Source organism: Octopus sinensis, linkage group LG9 (genome assembly GCF_006345805.1).
Source record: "Octopus sinensis linkage group LG9, ASM634580v1, whole genome shotgun sequence".
In the NCBI taxonomy this organism is placed as follows: Eukaryota; Metazoa; Mollusca; class Cephalopoda; order Octopoda; family Octopodidae; genus Octopus; species Octopus sinensis.
In genome coordinates, this window is record NC_043005.1 from 61797510 (window position 1) to 61819287 (window position 21778).

At 36.1% G+C, this 21778-nt stretch overlaps 1 protein-coding gene across 1 annotated transcript in view; it reads right to left on the reverse strand.

Annotated features, from left to right (window-relative positions):
- The window catches only part of LOC115215679 (receptor tyrosine-protein kinase erbB-4), a 128993-nt gene that overhangs the window by 51870 nt on the left and 55345 nt on the right, over positions 1 to 21778 (reverse strand). Inside the window, exons 6-10 of the mRNA XM_029784945.2 lie at positions 16026 to 16164; positions 13508 to 13624; positions 12508 to 12613; positions 6386 to 6547; positions 4219 to 4421 (exon numbers count right to left, since the gene is read on the reverse strand). Coding sequence (XP_029640805.1) covers positions 4219 to 4421; positions 6386 to 6547; positions 12508 to 12613; positions 13508 to 13624; positions 16026 to 16164 — 727 coding nt within the window. The remainder of the gene's footprint in view (positions 1 to 4218; positions 4422 to 6385; positions 6548 to 12507; positions 12614 to 13507; positions 13625 to 16025; positions 16165 to 21778) is intronic.

The window sequence follows — 21778 nt, forward strand, 5'->3', positions numbered from 1 at the left end:
TGTAATCGGCTTGCCTCCTCCCCTATCGACTTGACTGTCAGGTGTTGTTATACGCCGCTGGTCACAATGCATTACCTAGTCCTGTTTTAGCCATCGAATGACGCACACACGCTGGCTAGGCGGGCAGACCAAGATTCCCTCAGAACGGAACACCAGTCAATTGCAGGGTTTACCCATTTACAGCTGAGTGGGCTGGAGTAACGTGAAATGAATAGTTTTGCTCAAGAACACAACACACCACCGATCTGGGAATCGAAAATGCGATCGTGACATCGTGTACGCAACAGCCTAACCACTAGACCACACGATTCTCATACATACACATATGGATGGAAGCACTCCGTCGGTAACGACGATGAGGGTTCCGGTTGATCCGAATCAACGGAACAGCCTGCTTGTGAAATTAACGCGTAAGTGGTTGAGAACTCCACAGACACGTGCACCCTTAACGTAGTTCTCGGGGATATTCAACGTGACACAGAGAGTGACAAGGCCGGCCCCGTGAAATACAGGTACAACAGAAACAGGAAGTAAGAGTGAAAAAAGTTGTGGTGAAAGAGTACAGCAGGGATCACCACCATCCCCTGCCGGAGCCTCTTGGAGCTTTTATGTGTTTTCGCTCAATAAACACTCACAACGCCCGGTCTTGGAATCGAAACCGCGATCCTATGACCGCGAGTCCGCTGCCCTAGCCACTGGGCCATTGCGCCTCCACATACACATATATATCTATAACAAATATATGTGAAACAAAAAAGTCTTCTAGTACAAGGAAAATGCCAAGTATCTAGATGTGAAACAAAAATTAAATGTTAGAAAATAGTGAAATCCAAAATCCAATTAAAATTCCATTTCATGGGAGGTAATTCCGAATGTCATTCTTGTGGACAGTACAGAGTTTCCTCCCTTACAATGTTCCCATAAATTTAGTTTGTTGATATTGATACGCCAAAATCCTAAAATCTATTTGTTTTAATTACAATTTATTCGATATTGCGAAATATAACCACTATTTTTCCACTACGTTTCTTTCATTAAATCTAGAGATAAGAGTTGCAATTATAGTTGTCACGTTCATGTTTGTAAATAACAAAAACATAAGTGTATTTTTTCTTATTCTCTTTCACTAGCTGTGTCTACTCTGAGTATATATTGTTATCCACAGAAATTTCAAGACATACACAAACACTCACAGATATGTACAGACATACAGACATATAGACGGACGGACGGGCAGATGGAAGGATGGATGTGACCGTATTTATCAGATTGTTAGATGTGTTTATGTGATTATGCACTGTTGGTTACAATGCGTTCCCTCGCATTCGTGTACCCTTTGAATGATGCTACCCCACTGGCCTATATATATATATACATATATATATATACACACTTTATTTAAAAGCAGCAGAAATATAACAGAAGCTGAAACTCTGAGTTACAGCTTTTGTTATATTTCTGTTGCTTTTAAATAAAGCCTATTACTCTACTTCTGGTATTTGAGTACTCTTTTTTCCAACTTGTTTCACATAAACGTGAAACAAGGTGGAATAAAGAGTACTGAAATACCAGAGGTAGAGTAATAGGCTTTATTTAAAGCAGCAGAAAATTCAACAAAACCTGTTACTCTGAGTTTCCCATTGCTGTTCATCGGACAGTTTTTGCTAGCAAAAACTGTCCGATGAACGGCAATGGGAAACTCAGAGTAACAGGTTTTGTTGAATTTTCTGCTGCTTTAAATAAAGTATATATATATAATTTACATGGAGTTTAAACAACCGGTCATGGAGTAACCAATGGTTTCGCATCCATAAAGCGTTCTGCTTTATAGACGATTTGCCAGACTCAGGCATATTAGCCACTTTTCAAACTGGAAGTAGAAAACCGTTATGGTCAGTTAATTTGTAAACAAAAGAATATTCTATACTGTCTGAGCTCCTGTCCGCATTTTAGATGCTACCAGCTGCAGGCGTGGTATTCTCGTTTGTCAATTAGGGTTGACATAATTACTTGCAGACCGGAACCAACATCAGAACGGAGATTACTCCATAACATGTTGCTGGCCGGACCGATCTAGGGGCGATAAAACGTCCCGTTTAAGGCTAATACAGTGTAGAATATTCTTTTGTTTACAGATTAACTGACCACAACGGTTTTCTACCTCCAGTTTGAAGAGAGGCTACGTACGTGCGGTTGATGGAGTCTGACAAGTTTATAAAGTCAAGTGCTTTATGGATGCAAAACGATTGGTCACTCTATGACCGGACATACATTCAACTTCATGTAAATATATTGCTGCTCTTTTAGAGTGTGCTTCTTTTGGGGATATATGAGATCCACGGATGATATATATGTGTGTGTGTGTGTGTGCGTGCGTCGTACATGCATGCATACATACATACACACACACACACACACATACATACATACATACACACACACACACATACACACATACATACATACATACATACATACATATATTGTTGGTGTGTCGGATTTCTCATTATTCGCCAACATTGTCTCCATATTCAGGCAAGCAGATACTGCCAAAATATGGATAACAGGACCCTTCGCGAGTTCATTAGATCTGCTAGAAATTGCACCGCAATCTCATTCAAATCAAACCCTTCAACCTTAAATTGTCAAAGATTTAATGATATCTGTAATACACAGAAAAACACACAATAACCACGTCTGGAATGCTTTTATCCTGAGGCCTAACTCATTCAAGACTGATTTCGGACTAAACTATAAGATATATTCTACAGCCACTCATTGTTGTATAAACAATATTGAAAAATTATTTTTGTCCTCAAACCAGAAATAAACAGCAGCTAATAATAATACTGTTCTTCTTACAGTAGGAATATATCTATGTATATGTATGTATGTGTGTGATATAGTAAAAGATACTTGCCCAAGATCTCATGCGGTGGAATCATACCCAAAACAACCAAACTTCTTAAACCACACACCCATGCCTGCAGCTCCAAAACACCATGATTCCAATAACGACTAATAACGTTGGCTACATCTAGATATTTTCAGATTTTTGCTGGATGTGCAATGTGAGTGTGTATGTACAACAGAGCATGAGTGTCTTGAGAGAAAGTTGGGCATAAGAGGCATCAGATGTGGTGTGCAAAAGAAACAACTGAGCTGGTATGTGATGTACATGGATGGGGACAGCAGTGTAAAGAAATGCTGATCACTAACTGTGGAGGGAATCTGTGGAATAGGTAAACCCATGAAGACATAGGACAAGGCGGTGAAGCATGATCGTCAAACGTTGGGCCTCACAGAAGCAATGACAAATGGCTGTAGCGGTATCTGATATCCTCACTGTTTGAGAGACACAGCAGGAATTATCTCGTTTGAGATTACAGCCATCTTTGGCTGGGTTGTTCCTGTTGTGTCCACTGATCTGATTGGTTGACATGTGGCGCAGTTGTCTCTACTTATTTCGCACCACCATCCAAAGCCAACCGATCATGGCCTTTGGTTAAGGTCTCGTGACACCCTTTTTCCTAGGCTCTGTTGAGCCATCTTTCTTGTATATAAGGGATTGTCCTCAGTATACTTCGTCTCTCGACTTCAGACCTTTTGAGGTCTAGTCACTGACCACAGAGCTAATATGCCATGCTTTAGGAGACTCCTCAAGCCAAGTGAAATTATAGTCATGGCCGATACTGGTGCCACGTAACTGACACATAAAAGCACCCATTACACTCTTGGAGTAGTTGGTGTTAGGAATGGCATCCAACTGTAGAAACTATGCCAAATCAGACTGGAACCTGGTACAGCTCTCCAGCAAACCATGCCAGCATGGAAAGTTGACACTAAATGTTGATGATGATGATTCACAGGAGATTCAAAGTAACTCTAGTCTCTGTGTTGTACTTATTTTCTTGATCCCAGAAGGAATTTCAGATGAAGTCAACCATCAACCATACAAACATCAATTAAAAAATGACGTAACTAAATGATGTAGGGCAGGGGGCCCCAACCACAAGGTCATGGACCAATACCAGGGGGAAGGAGGGGGAGGGATAGTCAAAGAGAGATGGGGACAGAAGAAGAAAGGGGGATGGGAAGGAAGGAAGGGAGGAAGAGAAGAATGTAAGAGGACAGTAAGATGAAAGTAGTAGTAGAATTAGTAGTAGTAGTTATGGCAGTAGTAGAAGCAATAGTAGTAGTAGTCAGTGCCATACTTACGACATGCAATTCTGTCTTTATTGTCTACAATGACCGTCTTCTGTGTGGACGTTGAGAAAATGTGTGACATGTTCATTGTGTTGGCATAACACAAATTAGGGTTCTTGCGGATCATGACATTGCCTTGGTAAATATGCCGTAGAGAGTTCAGATTTAATGATTGTAATCCTTTGCAGAAAACTACAGCCAAAGCATATCCATTTCTAAATAAAACAACAACAATAATAATAATAATAATAATAATAATAATAATAATAATAATAATAATTAATCTTTTCTTTATTGGCCAAACACAAAAAAAGGGACAATACAATAGCACAAAAATATGTGTATATGATAAAAACAAAAACAATTAACAAAACAAATTCAGCAATAAAATTTTGCAAAAGAGGGTAGTTCCACTCAAGGCTAACCAAGGAACCCCACACATCTTAGTCATCCCAACTGCCAAGGGCACCTCAGCAGGTACCTCCTCCCTTCTTAACCCCTCCAGATTACAAAAATAGGCCCATTCACACAGGCCATCCTTGCCACATTCACCCACCTTTCAGCAAAAATACTGGTTGCTGGGCAGCACTTCCTTCTCAAGTTACACTTCCCTTTTTCAAGTGAAAAAGTTGAGGGCCAAATCCAAGCTTCTCTGTTAGTTCTTGAACGGTTACAATGGGATTTTGCTCCACCAGGGTTTGCAGGACGTCCTCGTCGAGCTCTACAGATCTTCCAAGATAAGTTTCACTTTTTAAGCTGTAGTTTCCAGCTCAGAATTCCTGGAACCAGTGTTGACTCTAGCTTATGCTTATTGTCCGATCCCCATATACTGCATTAATATTCCTCACACTTTCCATTGCATTACTCTTTACTCTTTTACTTGTTTCAGTCATTTGACTGTTGCCATGCTGGAGCACCACCCTTTTAGTCGAGCAAATCGACCCCAGGACTTATTCTTTGTAAGCCTAGTACTTATTCTATCGTACTCTTTTGCCGAACCGCTAAGTTACGGGGATGTAAACACACCAGCATCGGTTGTCAAGCAATATTGGGGGGACAAACACATACGCACAAACATATACACATACATACATATATATATATATACAACGGGCTTCTTTAAGTTTCCGTCTACCAAATCCACTCACAAGGCTTTGGTTGGCCCGAGGCTATAGTAGAAGACACTTGCCCAGTGGGACTGAACCTGGAACCATGTGGTTGGTAAGCAAGCTACTTACCACACTGCCACTTCTATGCTTTGTTGCTTTTATTGAATTCATAAAGTAAAATATGCTCCTTTGCCTTTTCCATTATAGCTTTGAAAAATAACTGGTAAAATCAAACTACACTCTTCAAAACTTGCACTAAGAATAAGGAGAAGGTAAAATTACTACCTGATTTTATAGCAAGTTGATACAGGTAGTTTATCCCATCTCCCTCCAACTTTTAATTCATGCAATTGAAAAAAACGCATTTTTTATGGGATGACCCAATAGATATGTATATACACACACACACGATACCAATATATGTGTGTATGTTTGTATATATATATATATATATACACACACATATATATATATATATTTTAAAAAAATACGAAGAACAAACACAAAAAGCAACAATGCAACTATGTGGTACATGTAAAGTATTAGCAGACACTCAGGAAAGGAAAAAAAGATGGTTTAATGTTTTGAGCAAAACTCTTCTTCAGAAACAGAGGAATGTTCAATAGAAAAGGAAGATGAAGGAAAAAAAAATCACCAACGATTCACATGTGGTTACATTTTGAAAACATATATATATATATATATATATATATATATATATATACACACACACACACACATATATAAACATATATGTATTATATATGTATATGTATACACACATATACAAATATAAACAGATGTGTATGTACTATATATGTGTATATGTATACACACACACACATAATAAACAGATATGTATGTATTATATATACGTATATGTATACACATAAACACACACATATGAACACATAAGTATCATATCTATATATATATATATATATATATATATATGCATACTTTAATAAATTCATTAATTTATGCATAATCAGTACTACATTTACAAGATTTTAAATGGAAGTTGTTTACTCATGTTATTTAGACAATGGTTATGATATATTGCTACTCACAGTGTTTTCTGACCATTAATAATCTTCAGATTCCTTAACATACGGAGACTTGTTATAGTCGGCACTGTATCCGAAATGTATAGGAAGTGGGTGATTTCTTCGATAGACATTAATATATCCAATTTGCTGGGACTCATTGGGGGTACATTGTAGTATCTATCCCTGAAAGTGAAATAAACATAAGTAATACACAGCAATTTGAATGTAACTGTAAAGGAGGTTAAGTTAAACATATACAAAATACGGAACCTCTGGCTTTCAGAAATTCAGGTTTACTAAAAAAGCAGCTATTTTGTACGGGCAATCCTCTCACAGCTACAAGTTAAGATGTGTGAATTTATTATAATCTCTCTCTATATATAAAGCTGAAGTTGTCTGTGTATGGCAGGTTTGGTAGCCTTCAACTAACACTATCTCCTTCGAGACTCTGCAGCACAAGTTGACCAAAATTGAGAGTATGATAGAAGAAGGCTTGCTCTTCCTTGGGTAGAAGAAAAATTTCAAATCAGACCATGTTAAGACCATGTTAAGACCAAAAATTATTTACATCAAAAAAGGTGCTTTTTTTCTATGAAAATCCCTATTTTTTACGATTTTTTTACTGCTGTGTCGCCATTTTTCGGTGTATTTCAACCAAAAAAATGTTCACTTAAAGAGAATAACAAGCTACATAATGCAAAATTTTTACTTTTCAAAAATTCCAATTCTAAAGGGTCGAAACAAATCCGAGCAACGCTGGGCGATACTGCTAGTTTTCATTTATAACCATGTTTAGAGATCAATAGAATTGCCTTCAGATGAAGATTAGTGGATTTTGTCAACATCTTTCAAGAATATCCTGCCAAAATTTTGTAATGTTGTGGAGATAGTGCAATATAATGTACCAGGTGCAGAGAAAACAGACCAGTTATAAAGTTGGTTAATGTGCATATAATGGAACCTGTGGGAGAGGAAGACCCAGGAAGACATAAGATGAAGTACTGAAGAATGACCTTAAGATGATGAACCTCTCAAATGAGATGACACAGGACTAAGATACTTGGTGCTTTGTTGTACTCAAGAAGACTTATCCTTCACAGCAGAAGTGTTAAGGCCATTTCCTCTGATGAAGAGGACTGGCCTGTAAGAGTTATGCACCTGTGCCATATAAAAAGCACTCATGCTAGTGTTACATAGAGGCACTTGTGCCAGTGCCATGCTAAAAGCATCCAGCATACACTGTAAAGTGGTTGGCATTAGGAAGGGCATCCAGCCATAGAAGCCAAGCCAAATCAGACTGGAACCTGGTGCAGTTCCTCTGCTTGCCAGCTTTGATCAAACTGTTCAACCCATGCTAGAATGGACAACAAACATTAAAGGATAACGGTGATGATGATGATGATGATGGCGATGGTGATGGTATGTTAAAAATAGTTTAGTTCTTCACAGTTTTAAGGGAATCGATAAAGATTAAACATGCTCCACTTTAGAAGTGCATTAATGTACCTATATCTGTTAAATAAAACCCTGTTCTTCACTTTTCTTCATTTGATTTTTCATCCTATAAACATAATATTGTACACATGGTACAGTATGATATATTTTAGGAATTTTAAATGGATTCATAAATACTAGCCAGACTTTGGCTATAGAAGTGTATAATTTGAAACTGTTAAATACAATTTATTTCTTTACTTTCCATAGTTTATTTTTATATTTCAACTGTCTCCAGAAACAAAAAAAAAATTTAGAAATCCAAGCCACTTCTAGCCCAAAGCTTGCTGGATATTTTATCTTGTACTATATTTACATTTCTCTTGTGTATATCTTGTGTATAGAGTTTTCACTGTTCAAGATCAACCATGCCTCTACAAATGTATGCGCTGACTTGAGTAAGACATTTTCACGAAGTCTAACAATCACCCATGCATGTTAATCTCCTCTCTTCAAGCCAGAGTTGCTTATACAAGGGAAAAGCTAACATCACAAGCTGATATTTTATGACACCAGTGTCATTGAAGGCATTGCTATCAGAAAGAAAAGAGCTGGAACAGATACTATGAGGTAGGGCCTCCAAACCACCAAGCTACAGGCCAGTACCAGCCATGGATCATTTGGTATGGGGTCACACAGAAACAATAAATTCATCATCATCATCATCATCATCATCATCCATTTAACATCCATATTCTATGCTGGCATAGGTTGGATGGTTTGACAGGAACTAGTAAGTCAGAAGATGGTGCCAAGCTCTACTGTCTGCTTTGGCATGGTTTCTATGGCTGGATGCCCTTCCTAACACCAACCACTTTACAGGGTGTATTGGGCGCTTTCCACATGGTACCAGTAACAATGAAATCACCAAATAACTTGCAGGACAAGACCCCTCAACTGGTGTAGGAGTAGTATTGAGGACAGAAAAAGGTGTCTTGCATTGGTTATTAAATTTTATTTCTATTCTATTAACTATTGCAGTCAGCAGGGTGATCATCCGGTTCGTAGAAAAACTGTCTGGCATGAAACCAGTCCATGGTGCAAAAAAATAGTTTAAGGACAGATTCTGTAAGGTATTTTATCTGTCCAGCTAAAAGTTCTGTCAATCTTCCACTCTGGATTGGTATTTTTATCTTTGCCAAAAGGTTAAAAGGCAAAACTGACCTCAGCAGGATTTGATCTCAAAGAGCAGGGTGACTTTGATGGCATGCTCTGCTCCCATATTAATAATAAAAATAATTCCTTCTATTGGATTGTCCGGGAAGTTTGTGCCGAATTTTAAAGGAAAGAAAAAGGTCAATAACTACTTGCCATTACATTTTTAATCAACCAAATATGAACCATTTTGTTGCATAATGCGTCGAAATTTTTGCCATTAAGACTATTCTGCAGAGACCTGAATAAGTGGAAATCCGAAGGAGCAATATCTGGTGAATATGGAAGGTGGGGTAACACATCCCAGCCGAGCTGCAGCAATTTTTGTCTGGTTCCCAAAGAAACATGCAGTCTTGCATTATCATGTTGGAAAACAACAACCTTCCTATTGGCCAATTCTGGATGTTACTCTTGAATTGCTGCTTTTAACTCGTCCATTTGTGTGCAGTATTGCTCAGAATAAATTGTCTGATTACTTGGGAGAAGCTCATAGTACAGAATTCTTTTCCAATCCCACCAGACACAAAGCAAGACTTCTTTAGGGTGAAGACCCACTTTTGGGGTGGCTAAGGGTGGCTCATGTCGCTTACTCCAGGATCGCTTTCTCTGAACATTTCGGTAGATAATCCATTTCTCATCACCTATCACAATTTGCTTTAAAAAAGGTATGTTTTCATTCCATTTATAAAGCGAATCACAGATGGAAATAGAAACAATAACAATAATAATGATTTCAAATTTTGGCACAAGGCCAGCAAGATTGGAGAGGAGATAAGTTGATTACATCAATCCCAGTGTTCAACTGGTACTTATTTTATTGACACCAGAAGAATTTGAGCTCAGAACATACAGATGGACAAACTGCTGATAAGCCTTTTGCCTGACATGCTAACAATTTTGCCAGCTTGCCACCTTAATAATAATAATAATAATAATAATAATAATAATAATAATAATAATAATAATAATAATCCTTTCTATTATAGGCACAAGGCTTGAAATTTGTGGGCGAGGAGCTAGTTGATCACATTGACCCCAGTTGTTAACTGGTATTTATCTTAACTTTGAAAGGATGAAAAGCAAAATTGACCTCAGTGGAATCTGAACTCAAAACGTAAAAACTGGACGAAATGCTGCTAAGCATTTAAACATTATAGCTGTAGTAAGTAACTGAATAGCTAAAGAGAAGAAAAAAAAAAGAAAACATAAGTTGGAATTTTTTGAGAACTTTTCTGAATAATTACTATTTATTTTGTTGATGTTTACAATAAATGCACAATTTTTTTTTAAACTCCAGCTGTTAAAACAAACTCAATATATCAACTCAAATGGGTGTGGCATTTAAAAAACACCATGTAAATAACAAACGATACTAACCATACACAAATTTTGTTGACAATAAACTTGACAAGGAAAAAATATAATTTTCAACATGTATTTATAAAAATATAATTCTCAATATGCTAAGTAATGTTATTATACATATCTTGTAACTTTTTTTTTAAAAAAATATTATTTTGTTCTTAAAAAAATCCTAAGAACTTTTATTACGAATGAAATTCAAAACAAATAATTTTTTTTTTTTTGGTTTCAATTTAGATTTTGAACTGTAAACAGCTATCCGTATTTATATGTGGATGACTATTTTTTTCTTTGTTTTTTCATTGCTGGTGCTGTGTGTTTTTATTTCAAACCACTTGAGTTTTAAGTGGAAGATGCAAAGCTATGTTCTATATGCAAACTTCAGCTGCACCCAGAAAAAAAAAAACTAGTGGAAATGCAAAAAAATGTCATCGTTCAGTACAAGGCCTGTAAACTCATTTCTCCAAATTTCAGCCTGGGTTAAATGCATGCAGCACACTATGTGAAGTGGTTGGTTACTAATATGGTTAAATGTACCCAATACACACAGACAATGTAGTGTTGAGAGGATTCTTCAGTCTTGCCAAAGGCAAGTATGATCTGTAAACAGGTTTGTGTTAGGAGGGCCACTTAGCCATAGAAAACCAAAATGATGAAGTGAATACTAATTTAACAAATTCCTCATATATAATAATAATAATAATAATAATAATAATTGTGTACAGTGCTCAGGTGCACTACAACTCATCTAAAGTGTATATATAATCAGGTGTAGTTTCGACGGATTTCGGGAAGCATGAGGGCCTTAAAGGATGCAGTGTCATGGCAGTCAACAACTGATGCAGGCAGTTTATTCCACGCTTCAGCAACCCTGAGCGTGAAAAAATGTTTCCGAAAGTCATGTATATATGTATATATCCTTCTAATATGGAAGGATGTAGACATATGAGGAATTTGTATATATCCTTATATACAATTATGAGGATATATATTTGTATATAACTACTTTTTCTTTGACTGTGTCTGTGTGTGTGTCTATATGCTGTTCCTTCACTCATTGCCTGACACCAAGCCTAGTATATGCACTCATTCATATTAATTCTCTATATCTTCTTTATTTTTTCCCCTCCCTCTCTATATGTGATATAAAGTGTTACTAGAGAAATCAATCAACTAACCAATCAACATTTGTATCATTATTATATAGAGACAGTTTTGATAGTGAACCATTTCATAAGTCCAGATGATACATTAATCAGTGTCCGGCTAATGTATCACACCCAGATCTGTGACACAGGCAAGCTCTTTGTAGAGCTTCACACAATCAAAATAAAATATGCACTTTTCATAATTGTGTATTGCGTCTACATTTGAACTATGGTCCTCCCATATCTATACTGGGTATATGCCATATGTATCCATGTGTGAATGTGTGTGTGTTGTAAAGTGGGTTCTTCCCACTGGTGTGATGTGTGACTGCTGTTGTACTGTAGTTGCTGTTTTACGCTAGTAACCACAATAGTTACTAGTCATCGGATTCCGTTGTATCTCTTTGTACTGGAATAGAAATACACTAACTTCACAAGACACTGACTAGAACTGTCGACTCTCAACCCTTCAACTTTCGACCCTCTCATGACAACCAGCTACTAGTCTATTTATAATGGCTGACTCCTACCACTTTTTACCAGGAGGGGTATACAGTTTCACTATACAACAAAAAGGATAAATAAACAAAGCTTCTAACAATGTAGAAAGTTTTACATAAAACCTTTATATTCCAAGTGCAAAGGCCTATCTTCAAAAGGAAGCAATCCAAGAAATTTGTAGTTACATTGATCCTGTTATTTTATTTTAAACTGCTCCACATGTGGGTTAGCAGCAACTCTACAACTGTTAGTTGTGTTCAGTGTGATGTAAGGCATTTAGTATACTATTCGACCATTTTCTCATTCCACTGTTCCCTTAGTGAAAATTAAGTGAATTTGTCTCTAGCTATTTCATTTCTTTCTCATAACACTACCTTTCTTCAACTCTTCTCTTTTATAATCAAGAACTCGTTTACTTAGCATCATAACAATTATACTCAAATTTTTCATATGAATGGCAAGTAAAGATTTTACTACACTTACCCTTTAAATGTAGCCTCAACTATAGCAATGTGACCCCTGACGACCACACAGTCTTTCAGCATATCAATGTTTCCTGCATGAACGAAATCCTCTTCAAATACACATTCTGTGAAAATATATAACATAAATTATCAAAGATTGAGAAAGGCTGAATGACAAACTATAATGGTAAATAGCATGAGAGGAAATACAAAGTATGTCTGAAAAGTGTGAAAGAGTGAGGAATATCAAATGACAAAATATATATGAATGAATACATATCTGCCTGCTTGTTTGTATGTGTGTACATGTATAATATATATATATATATATATATATATATATATATATATATATATAAAGGTTGGACAGAAGACACTTTCCAATGTACTCCGTTGTAGATATCATGAATGGAAAGAGTGTGTAGTAAGAAGTCTGCTTCCCAACCACATGGTTCCAAGTTCAATGCACTGCATGACACCTTGAGCAAGTGTCTTCTTTTATAGCCTCAGGCGAACCAAGCATTGTGAATGGGTTTGGTAGATAGGAACTGAAAGAAGCCTGTTGTGTATGTGTGTGTGTGTGTGTGTAAATAAATAAATATATATATATATATATATATATATATATATATATATATATATATATATATACACATACACATACATATACAAGAGTTACAGAATGGAGTAGGTAAGATCTGGCTCTCTATGTTTCATAGCAGGTAGAACTTCAGAAGTGGTAAAAATCCAAGCGAGGTGTATACTGCTGGCTACTCTTCGAGCCAAGGGTGAAACATATGTAGCCCAGATCTTACCTACTCCATTCTTGTAATCTTATTCACACACCAGCAACCCTGGTCACCTACCATGGGATATATTTTTGGTAGTTTGTTGTGGTGTCACCCACAACCAACTGGACTCAGAAGTGGAGCAAGATTATAACTTGCAAAATATAAACAATTTAAAACAAATTAAGGAAGAAAAGAGAATTGCAGAGAAAGGAGTAAATATTCGGTTACCTTTTGGACACTTTTTGCATGGCTCGCAAATATTTGTGGAATATTGGTCAGTTTTGACGGATGATGTTCCTTCAGGGCATGATAAGACACATGTATCACCATATCGAGAAGTGTAAGCTGTAAAACAACAAAAAAAAAAACCAAAAGCTGATTATTTATATTTGGCACATAAAAAGTGCCCAGTGCACTCTATTAAATGGTTGGCGATAGGAAGAGCATCCAGCTGTAGAAATCATGCCACAACAGACAGCTGGAGTCTGGACAGCTCTCTGCTAGCCAGCTCCATGTCAAATTGTCCAACCGATGCCAGCATGGAAAGTAGATGTTAAACAATGTTGATGATGATGAGTAGAAATGGAATCACAGCAGGATATAAGACCTTAATTTGAAATCACATAGTTTTAACTTGTTACTAATTGATTAAATGATGTTCTTGTATTTATCTTTTCATAAGCCTGTTTGACAAACTCATTGAGAAAGTTAAATTCTTAATCAATCTATTCAATTCATAGAAACCAACATGAACACTGAGGTGAGGCAACAAACCGGATTTTATGCCTATTCTCGCTTGAAGTCAGGAATGTTGGATAATGACTAAAAGGGTACAATCATGAATATGAGTAGCCCAAATAGGGTTTCTTTGAAGGATCTCTAGGGTAACATTACTCAACAAGGTGTGTAGCTTGAAGATCAGGTAGTCTTTCCAGGTTGAGCCACTACTTCTCCACATAAAGAGGTCACAGCTGTGGTACTATGGACATGTGATTAGAATGCCACAGGAAAGAATGGCAAGACAAATTCCTCAAACCATGCCAACTAGCAGAAACCCTAGGGGTACACTAAGAATGGGATGGTTGGATAATATCCATAATCTCAGTTGGTCATGCTTGGGAGTCCAACCAGAAAGTCTAATGATGATTGTTTCTGAGAGGATCCTATGGCAGAGGTACCTGAGGACCTTCTACTGCAATGATTCACACAGGAGTAGTGGACAGAAAAGATGGATGGAAGAATGGATGGTGAAGTGATAACAAAGTCATGACATGGCTGTGTGGTTGTGAAGTTTACTTTACAACTTCATTGTTTCAGGTTTGATCCCACTATGTGCAACATGCACCATTGCCTCTACATTGACCAAAGCTTTTCAAATGAAATTTAGCAAATGTAAACCTATCTTCAGAGGTAAAACTTAAATTGCCATGAGGTTTAAGACCATCACTTGACCCTTTAGTGGACTTTATGGAGGTGCAAGCATTCAAGTTAGGTCTCCAGGTTGAGGATAAACTCTCCCTTCCTTTCATCAGTCTTAGGAGCTCTGTAAAGAGGCGTGTACACTACTCCCTGTCCTCTGACTATGCAATGAAGAAAAAGAAAACAATAATTTGATTCTGAATGTCAAACATTCATTCATTCACCAGGACACGAAGTCACTCCAACTGGAGGAACCCTTCTCTTGACTGTGCTTACCACCATCTGTTTCATGCTCAAATTTATTTCAAGGATTTACTTTACTCACCAAGCTAGGCCTATTGGTTGGTGAAGATGATTTTCAGGCACTTAGGTGGAATTTGACTCAGAACACAGAGAAGTGGAATAAAATACCACAAGGCATCAGAGCTGAGATTCTTACAGTTTTACCAATCCACCACCCTGCCACTCTGAATTCATACTTGATTTATAAACTCCAAAAGTGTGAAAGGCAAAGTTTAGATCAGCAGGATTTAATCAAAGAACACAAAGAACTAGAACAAATACCACAAGATATTGTATCCAATATTCTTATGACCCAGATATTTCAACATATGATTAAACAAGGTTTTTGCATTATTAAAAAAGTTTTCAAACGCTAAACGCTATTGTTATAATAAAACCACTTAGATTTCTATACATCAGCTAATGTTCAGTGGAATATTATTTTCCAAGGACATAATGCAATACTCCTCACGGTTTGTGACTTCATACAATTAACCACTCAAAATGTTGTTTTTTAATTTTATTGCAAAGAATGCTAAAAAATATTTGTTTTGAAATTTGACATTTAAATAAATTTCAGTGTCGTACTTCTCTAGCAAGGGATTTGATCTGATACTGAGTGTTGAAAGTGAAGCGACTACACCGTGCAAGAGCTATTTAACCTTTTAGCCTTTAACCTGGCCATATCCAGCCAAGATATTTCATCTGTTTTACATTCAAACTGACCAAATCTGGCCACTCACACCAACCTTACAATATAATCCTAAAAATTAATGGTTACCTCATCGAAATTTCAAAACTACAAGATAAATGTAAGATTAATAAATAGACATTACTTTTGACAGGATAATGCAAATGCTAAATGGTTAATAACATACAAAGTTGTTAAGTTCAAAGTTACAGGTATACAGATGTGTAATGAAAATTTCAACAACATACGAAATAAATTTAAAGTGAATAAAGAGTTTTGTGTGTTCTTAATTGACTCTTCCATGATGTTAATACCATTTAAGCAATATTACATGAAAAATGTTTTTGTCATTACCTGGACATTCTCTAAGACAGATATCCTGAAAGGTTAACTTATTCTGGTCACCTGAATGGATTCTCATTCTTTTGCGGTTGCTCCGAATAGATGGACAGTTCTCTACACATGCACCATCATCATTCATATGTCTACAGGCCTGAAAAAATATAATAATAATTCTTTGAAACTCAGGAACAAAAGAACACATTCTGTGAACAGAGTCATAATTCAGTTAACCCTTTTGTTACCAACCCGGCTGAAAACGGCTCTGGCTCTGTAGTACAAATGTTTTGTTTTCATAAGTTTTGCATTAAAATCTACCACCAAATCTTAGTCACAATTTATGTTCCTAACACAAGCTTAATGATAACTAAGTTATTTTACTAAATTCTTTGTTATATTTAAAATAATTGAAAGAAACACAAAGCTTCTCAAAATAAATACAGTAACAAAAGGGTTAAAGTGATCCTTGTTGGTACTTTATTTTATTGATGTTGGAAAGGATGAAATACAAAAGTGGCCTCAGTGGAACTTGAACTCAAAACATAAGGCATTCAACTATTTACTGCAAGACATTTTGTCTTCTGTTTTCCATAGTACAAGAATAAAACTTAATATTAAACTTCAGCCGTTCAGCATCAAAGCTTGGATGGCGATGGCTCTATATTCTTTAATTTGCAAGAAAATGCAGCCAAACACCTTCAAGTCACACATTCTATCATCTTAAAAAAGATACACTAATGATGTAGTCATACACATATATAGACTGATCATAGCTTGAAGCTCTTTGACCAGGAGTCTGTCTGATCAGGGCTAATCAACATTTGTTTCCACACATCTTTGTATTGACACCATTTGGTCTGTGGTGATGTTTCTGTATGTCCTGCATACACAGTGCATTCCTCAATTCAGCTGCTCAATGAGCAAAGTGCAGTGGAATAAAGAACCTTATGTGAAAACAAAAACTGGCATGAGGAAGGTATCACACTATGAAATATTATCTCAAGAAGTCTTGTTCAACTCATATAGAAAGATGATCAACAAAAATTATACAAATAGAACCTGCCCTGTGTCACAAGGCAAGTCTCAGAAAAAAACTAAAAAGAATAAAGAAGACTTATTTATCACCATGGCTTCATAGGGGAAACAAGTTGTAGCATAGCAGAAAGAACAGAGAAACCACAGAAAGATTATATAAAAAAAGAATACACCATTGTTACTCAACCAACATGGAAATGAAAAACATGATAGCTTGATAAACAACATTAAAGTGAAAATTCTATCAATGCACCTGCTTGACTTTACATAAAGGCAAATTGAGGGAGCAATATATGTATTAGTTAAAGAATGAACTCCACAAAAAGAATGAGTGAAGTAACAACAACCCAATCTGATATGGTTTCTTTGAAAAAAATGGTCAATAATCAGTGAAATGGATTCATCCTTTATCTGCACATCAAAAGTATAGAATGTATATGTTCACATTTTTGTTATTTCCTCTTACAGCTAAGGCTATCAAATGACTGGATTTATTTCAGTTCTATTGATTCCTGATGCATTATACATAAAATATATATTGTTTATTAACAGTGGACCATCAGAAGCACAAGATATTCAAAATAAGTACCCATTACTTTAGGCTTAAAAACATGCAAGCGTTTTTTTCCAAGTGAAGAAGATACATTGATAAAACAAGTTACTGAATCATACTTCATACATATATATGGCTCAGCATTAGAATGTATACATACACATATATAAATCTGCATATGCATGAGTTTGTATATATGCATGTTTAAACACACACACACACATGTATATGTGTGTTTGTGTGTATATGATATAGACATATGCTTAAACATACATACAAATTCATGCAGATACAGATCTTTATTTCTATAGGTATACATTCAAATGCAAAGCTGCATATATATATATATATATCATCATCATCATCGTTTAACATCCGTTTTCCATGCTAGCATGGGTTGGATAGTTTGACCGGGGTCTGGGTAGCCAGGAGGCTGCACCAGGATCCAGTCTGATCTGGCAGTGTTTCTACAGCTGGATGCCCTTCCTAATGCCAACCACTCCATGAGTGTAGTGGGTGCTTTTTACATATATATATATATTTATATATATATATACATATATATATATATATATATACATATAGTTAATCCAAACATGAACAAGCAAGAAAAAACAACAACGTGAGGATGTGGAATAAGTACAGTGCTATTGGACGCTCAGGAAAGGAAAGAAAAGAAAGAGGATTTAACGTTTTGAGCAGAGCTCTTTATCAGAAATATAGAAAAAGTCCAAAGAAGGGAAGACGAAGAAAGAAAATCGCCAACGATACACACGCGGTCACATAATATATATATATATACACACACATATATATATATGTGGATATATGCATATGTGAATGTATTTTTCTATGTACCATTACATACACAAACACATATACTTTCTCATATGCACACACACACACACACCAAAAACACACATAGACCTAAAACGTGTGAGTACTAACCAGTGTGAGAGCATCTACATGGTCCCTTGAAATGCTATAAACAACAACCAATCTTACCTCAAATCATACCCTTTATCTTAAAACAAAATACATGGTATAGTATAGTCTGAAAGATGGTATGATCATGAATGAAGTGTCTTTTGTCTAAAATCTACAGAGCCAGGGCTGACCTAGGTCTAAACAATAAGAACATGTGTATACAAGAGTCTGCATGTTCTTGGATATATACATCATCATCACTGTCACTGTAGTTTCAATGTCTACTTGTCCATGCTTGTATGGGATAGGTAGGAGTATTTTGGGACAGAGTTTTCTACAGCCAGATGCATTTCCTGTCACTAACCCTACCTTGTTACCAATCAATATAATAATCTTCCAATCCACTGAAGAACAACAACCTGAACATTTTTATGCATGGAACTGGTAACAAATGACACTGTATATGAAGTGAGCCTCTTTTTTTACAAAGATGTTGACATGTGAAAAAGTTCAGGACAAGCATTTGTAATGGACTACATAGAAAATGATGCTGTCAACAAAGACTTTGTTTACAACCAATTAGCACATTTGAAAATAAGGAAAATACAAACTTACTGACACAAACGCAAATGCACACAGACGTGCATACATATGTGTGTGCGTGTGCATACATATATATAAATATATATATATATATATATATATATATGTTTGCCAGCTCTGTCTGGCACCAGTGCGGGTGGCACGTAAAAAGCACCCACTACACTACGGAGTGGTTGGCGTTAGGAAGGGCATCCATAGAAACACTAGATTATGATGAAGCCTTCTGGCTTCACAGACCCCAGTAGATAACCCATGCTAGCATAAAAGGACGCTAAATGATGATGATGATGATGATGATATATATATATGTATATATATATATATGTATATATATGTATGTATGCATGTGTGTATGTATGTATATATATATATACTAGCAGTATCACCCAGCGTTGCCCGGATTTGTAAGGGAAATAACTATATAAGCATTTTTAGAGTTACTTCCCTTATATAATAGCAAAATAATGCATTAAAAATGGGAAAAAATGATGGGAAATTTTTTTTTAAATCGTAGACTCATCGTAGACGTGCACTAATACCCAGAAGGGCTCGATATGAATCATGACTAAGATACCCGCTTTTGGTTACACTGCACCGCAAAATGTGGGAGTAGTTAGGAATCTAAATCGTAGGAGACAGACACACAACCTTACTTTTATATATAAAGATATATATATATATAGGTGCAGGTATGGTTGTATGGTAAGAAGCTTGCTTCCCAACCGCATAGTTCTTGGTTCAGTCTCACCATGTGGTACCTCAGGCAAGTGTCTTCTACTATAGCCTTGAGCTTACAAAAGCTTTGTGAATGGATTTCGTAGGCAGAAACTAAAACAAGCCTGTTGTGTGTATATATGTGCATGTGTATGTGTGTGTGTTTGTTCCTCCCTCACCAATGTTGGCATGTTTACATCCCTGTACTGAGCAATTCAGCAAAAGGAATGGATAGAATAAGTACTAGACTTAAGAAATAAGTCCTGGGGTTGATTTGTATGGCTAATACCCTTCAACGCAGTGCTACAGCATAGCTGCAGTCAAATGACTGACACAAGTAAATGAATGAATGAATGAATGAATGGATGGATGGGTAGATGGGTCCAATATATGTAGAATCAACAAAAAAAAGCACTCCATCCAGTGAAAAATAAATATCAATTTAATACATAGGCGCAGGAGTGGCTGTGTGGTAAGTAGCTTGCTAACCAACCACATGGTTCCGGGTTCAGTCCCACTGCGTGGCATCTTGGGCAAGTGTCTTCTGCTATAGCCCTGGGCCGACCAATGCCTTGTGAGTGGATTTGGTAGATGGGAACTGAAAGAAGCCTGTCGTTTATATATGTATATATATATATATATATGTATGTGTTTGTGTGTCTGTGTTTGTCCCCCTAGCATTGCTTGACAACCGATGCTGGTGTGTTTACGTCCCCGTCACTTAGCGGTTTGGCAAAAGAAACCAATAGAATAAGTACTGGGCTTACAAAGAATAAGTCCTGGGCTTACAAAGAATAAGTCCTGGAGTCGATTTGCTCGACTAAAGGCGGTGCTCCAGCATGGCCGCAGTCAAATGACTGAAACAAGTAAAAGAGTAAAAGAATAAGAGTATACACCGAAAGAACTACTAACAATTTCATGCTTTTATGATACTTCAGATAGACATATCTATAAAATACACCATATATTTCCAAGCAATCTTTTAGGCTTTGTTTATGCATTGCATATATTCTAAAAGCTAAGATGTTGGACAGTGAGAAAAGGAAAAACAAGAAGACAGAGAAGAATAAGGTTGATGCAAAAATGGAATGAGAAGAAAGAAACAAAAATACACATACATATATACATATATATATACATACATATATACATGCATATATATATATATATATATACATACATATATACATATATGCATACATACATACATACATACATATATGCATACATATATATTTATATATATAGGAAAAGGACATGACAAAGGAATAACTGATTATCTTATGAATTTCATTACCATTTCCACTATAAGATGTTGTGAACTCATAGTTGAGTAGCTGACCAACACCTTACAGTTTCGTTCATTTTCATGAGAGCTTCAAATATATATTGAGTCTCCAACCAGGCCTATCACAATACCCTTAAAGCTAGGAACTTTTCAGCACCCCCTCATACATATATATTCTTTTATTTGTTTCAGTCATTTGACTGTGGCTATGCTGGAGTACCGCTTTTAGTCAAACAAATCGACCCAAGGGCTTATTCTTCGTGAGCTTAGTACTTATTCTATCGGCCTTTTTTGCCAAACAACTACATTATGGGGACATAAACACATCAACATTGGTTGTCAAGTGATGGTGGAGGGACAAACACACACACACACACACACATACATATATATATATATATATATGTATATGTATGTATGTGTATATATATATATGTATATATATATATATGTATGTATGTGTATATATATGTGTACATATATGCATGTATGTATATATATATACATATATATATATACACACAGAATACAAATTTTATATATATATATATGCAACGGGCTTCTTTCAGTTTCTGTCTACCAAATCTACTGACAAGACTTTGATCAGCCTAAGGATATAGAAGACACTTACCCAAGGTGCCACACAGT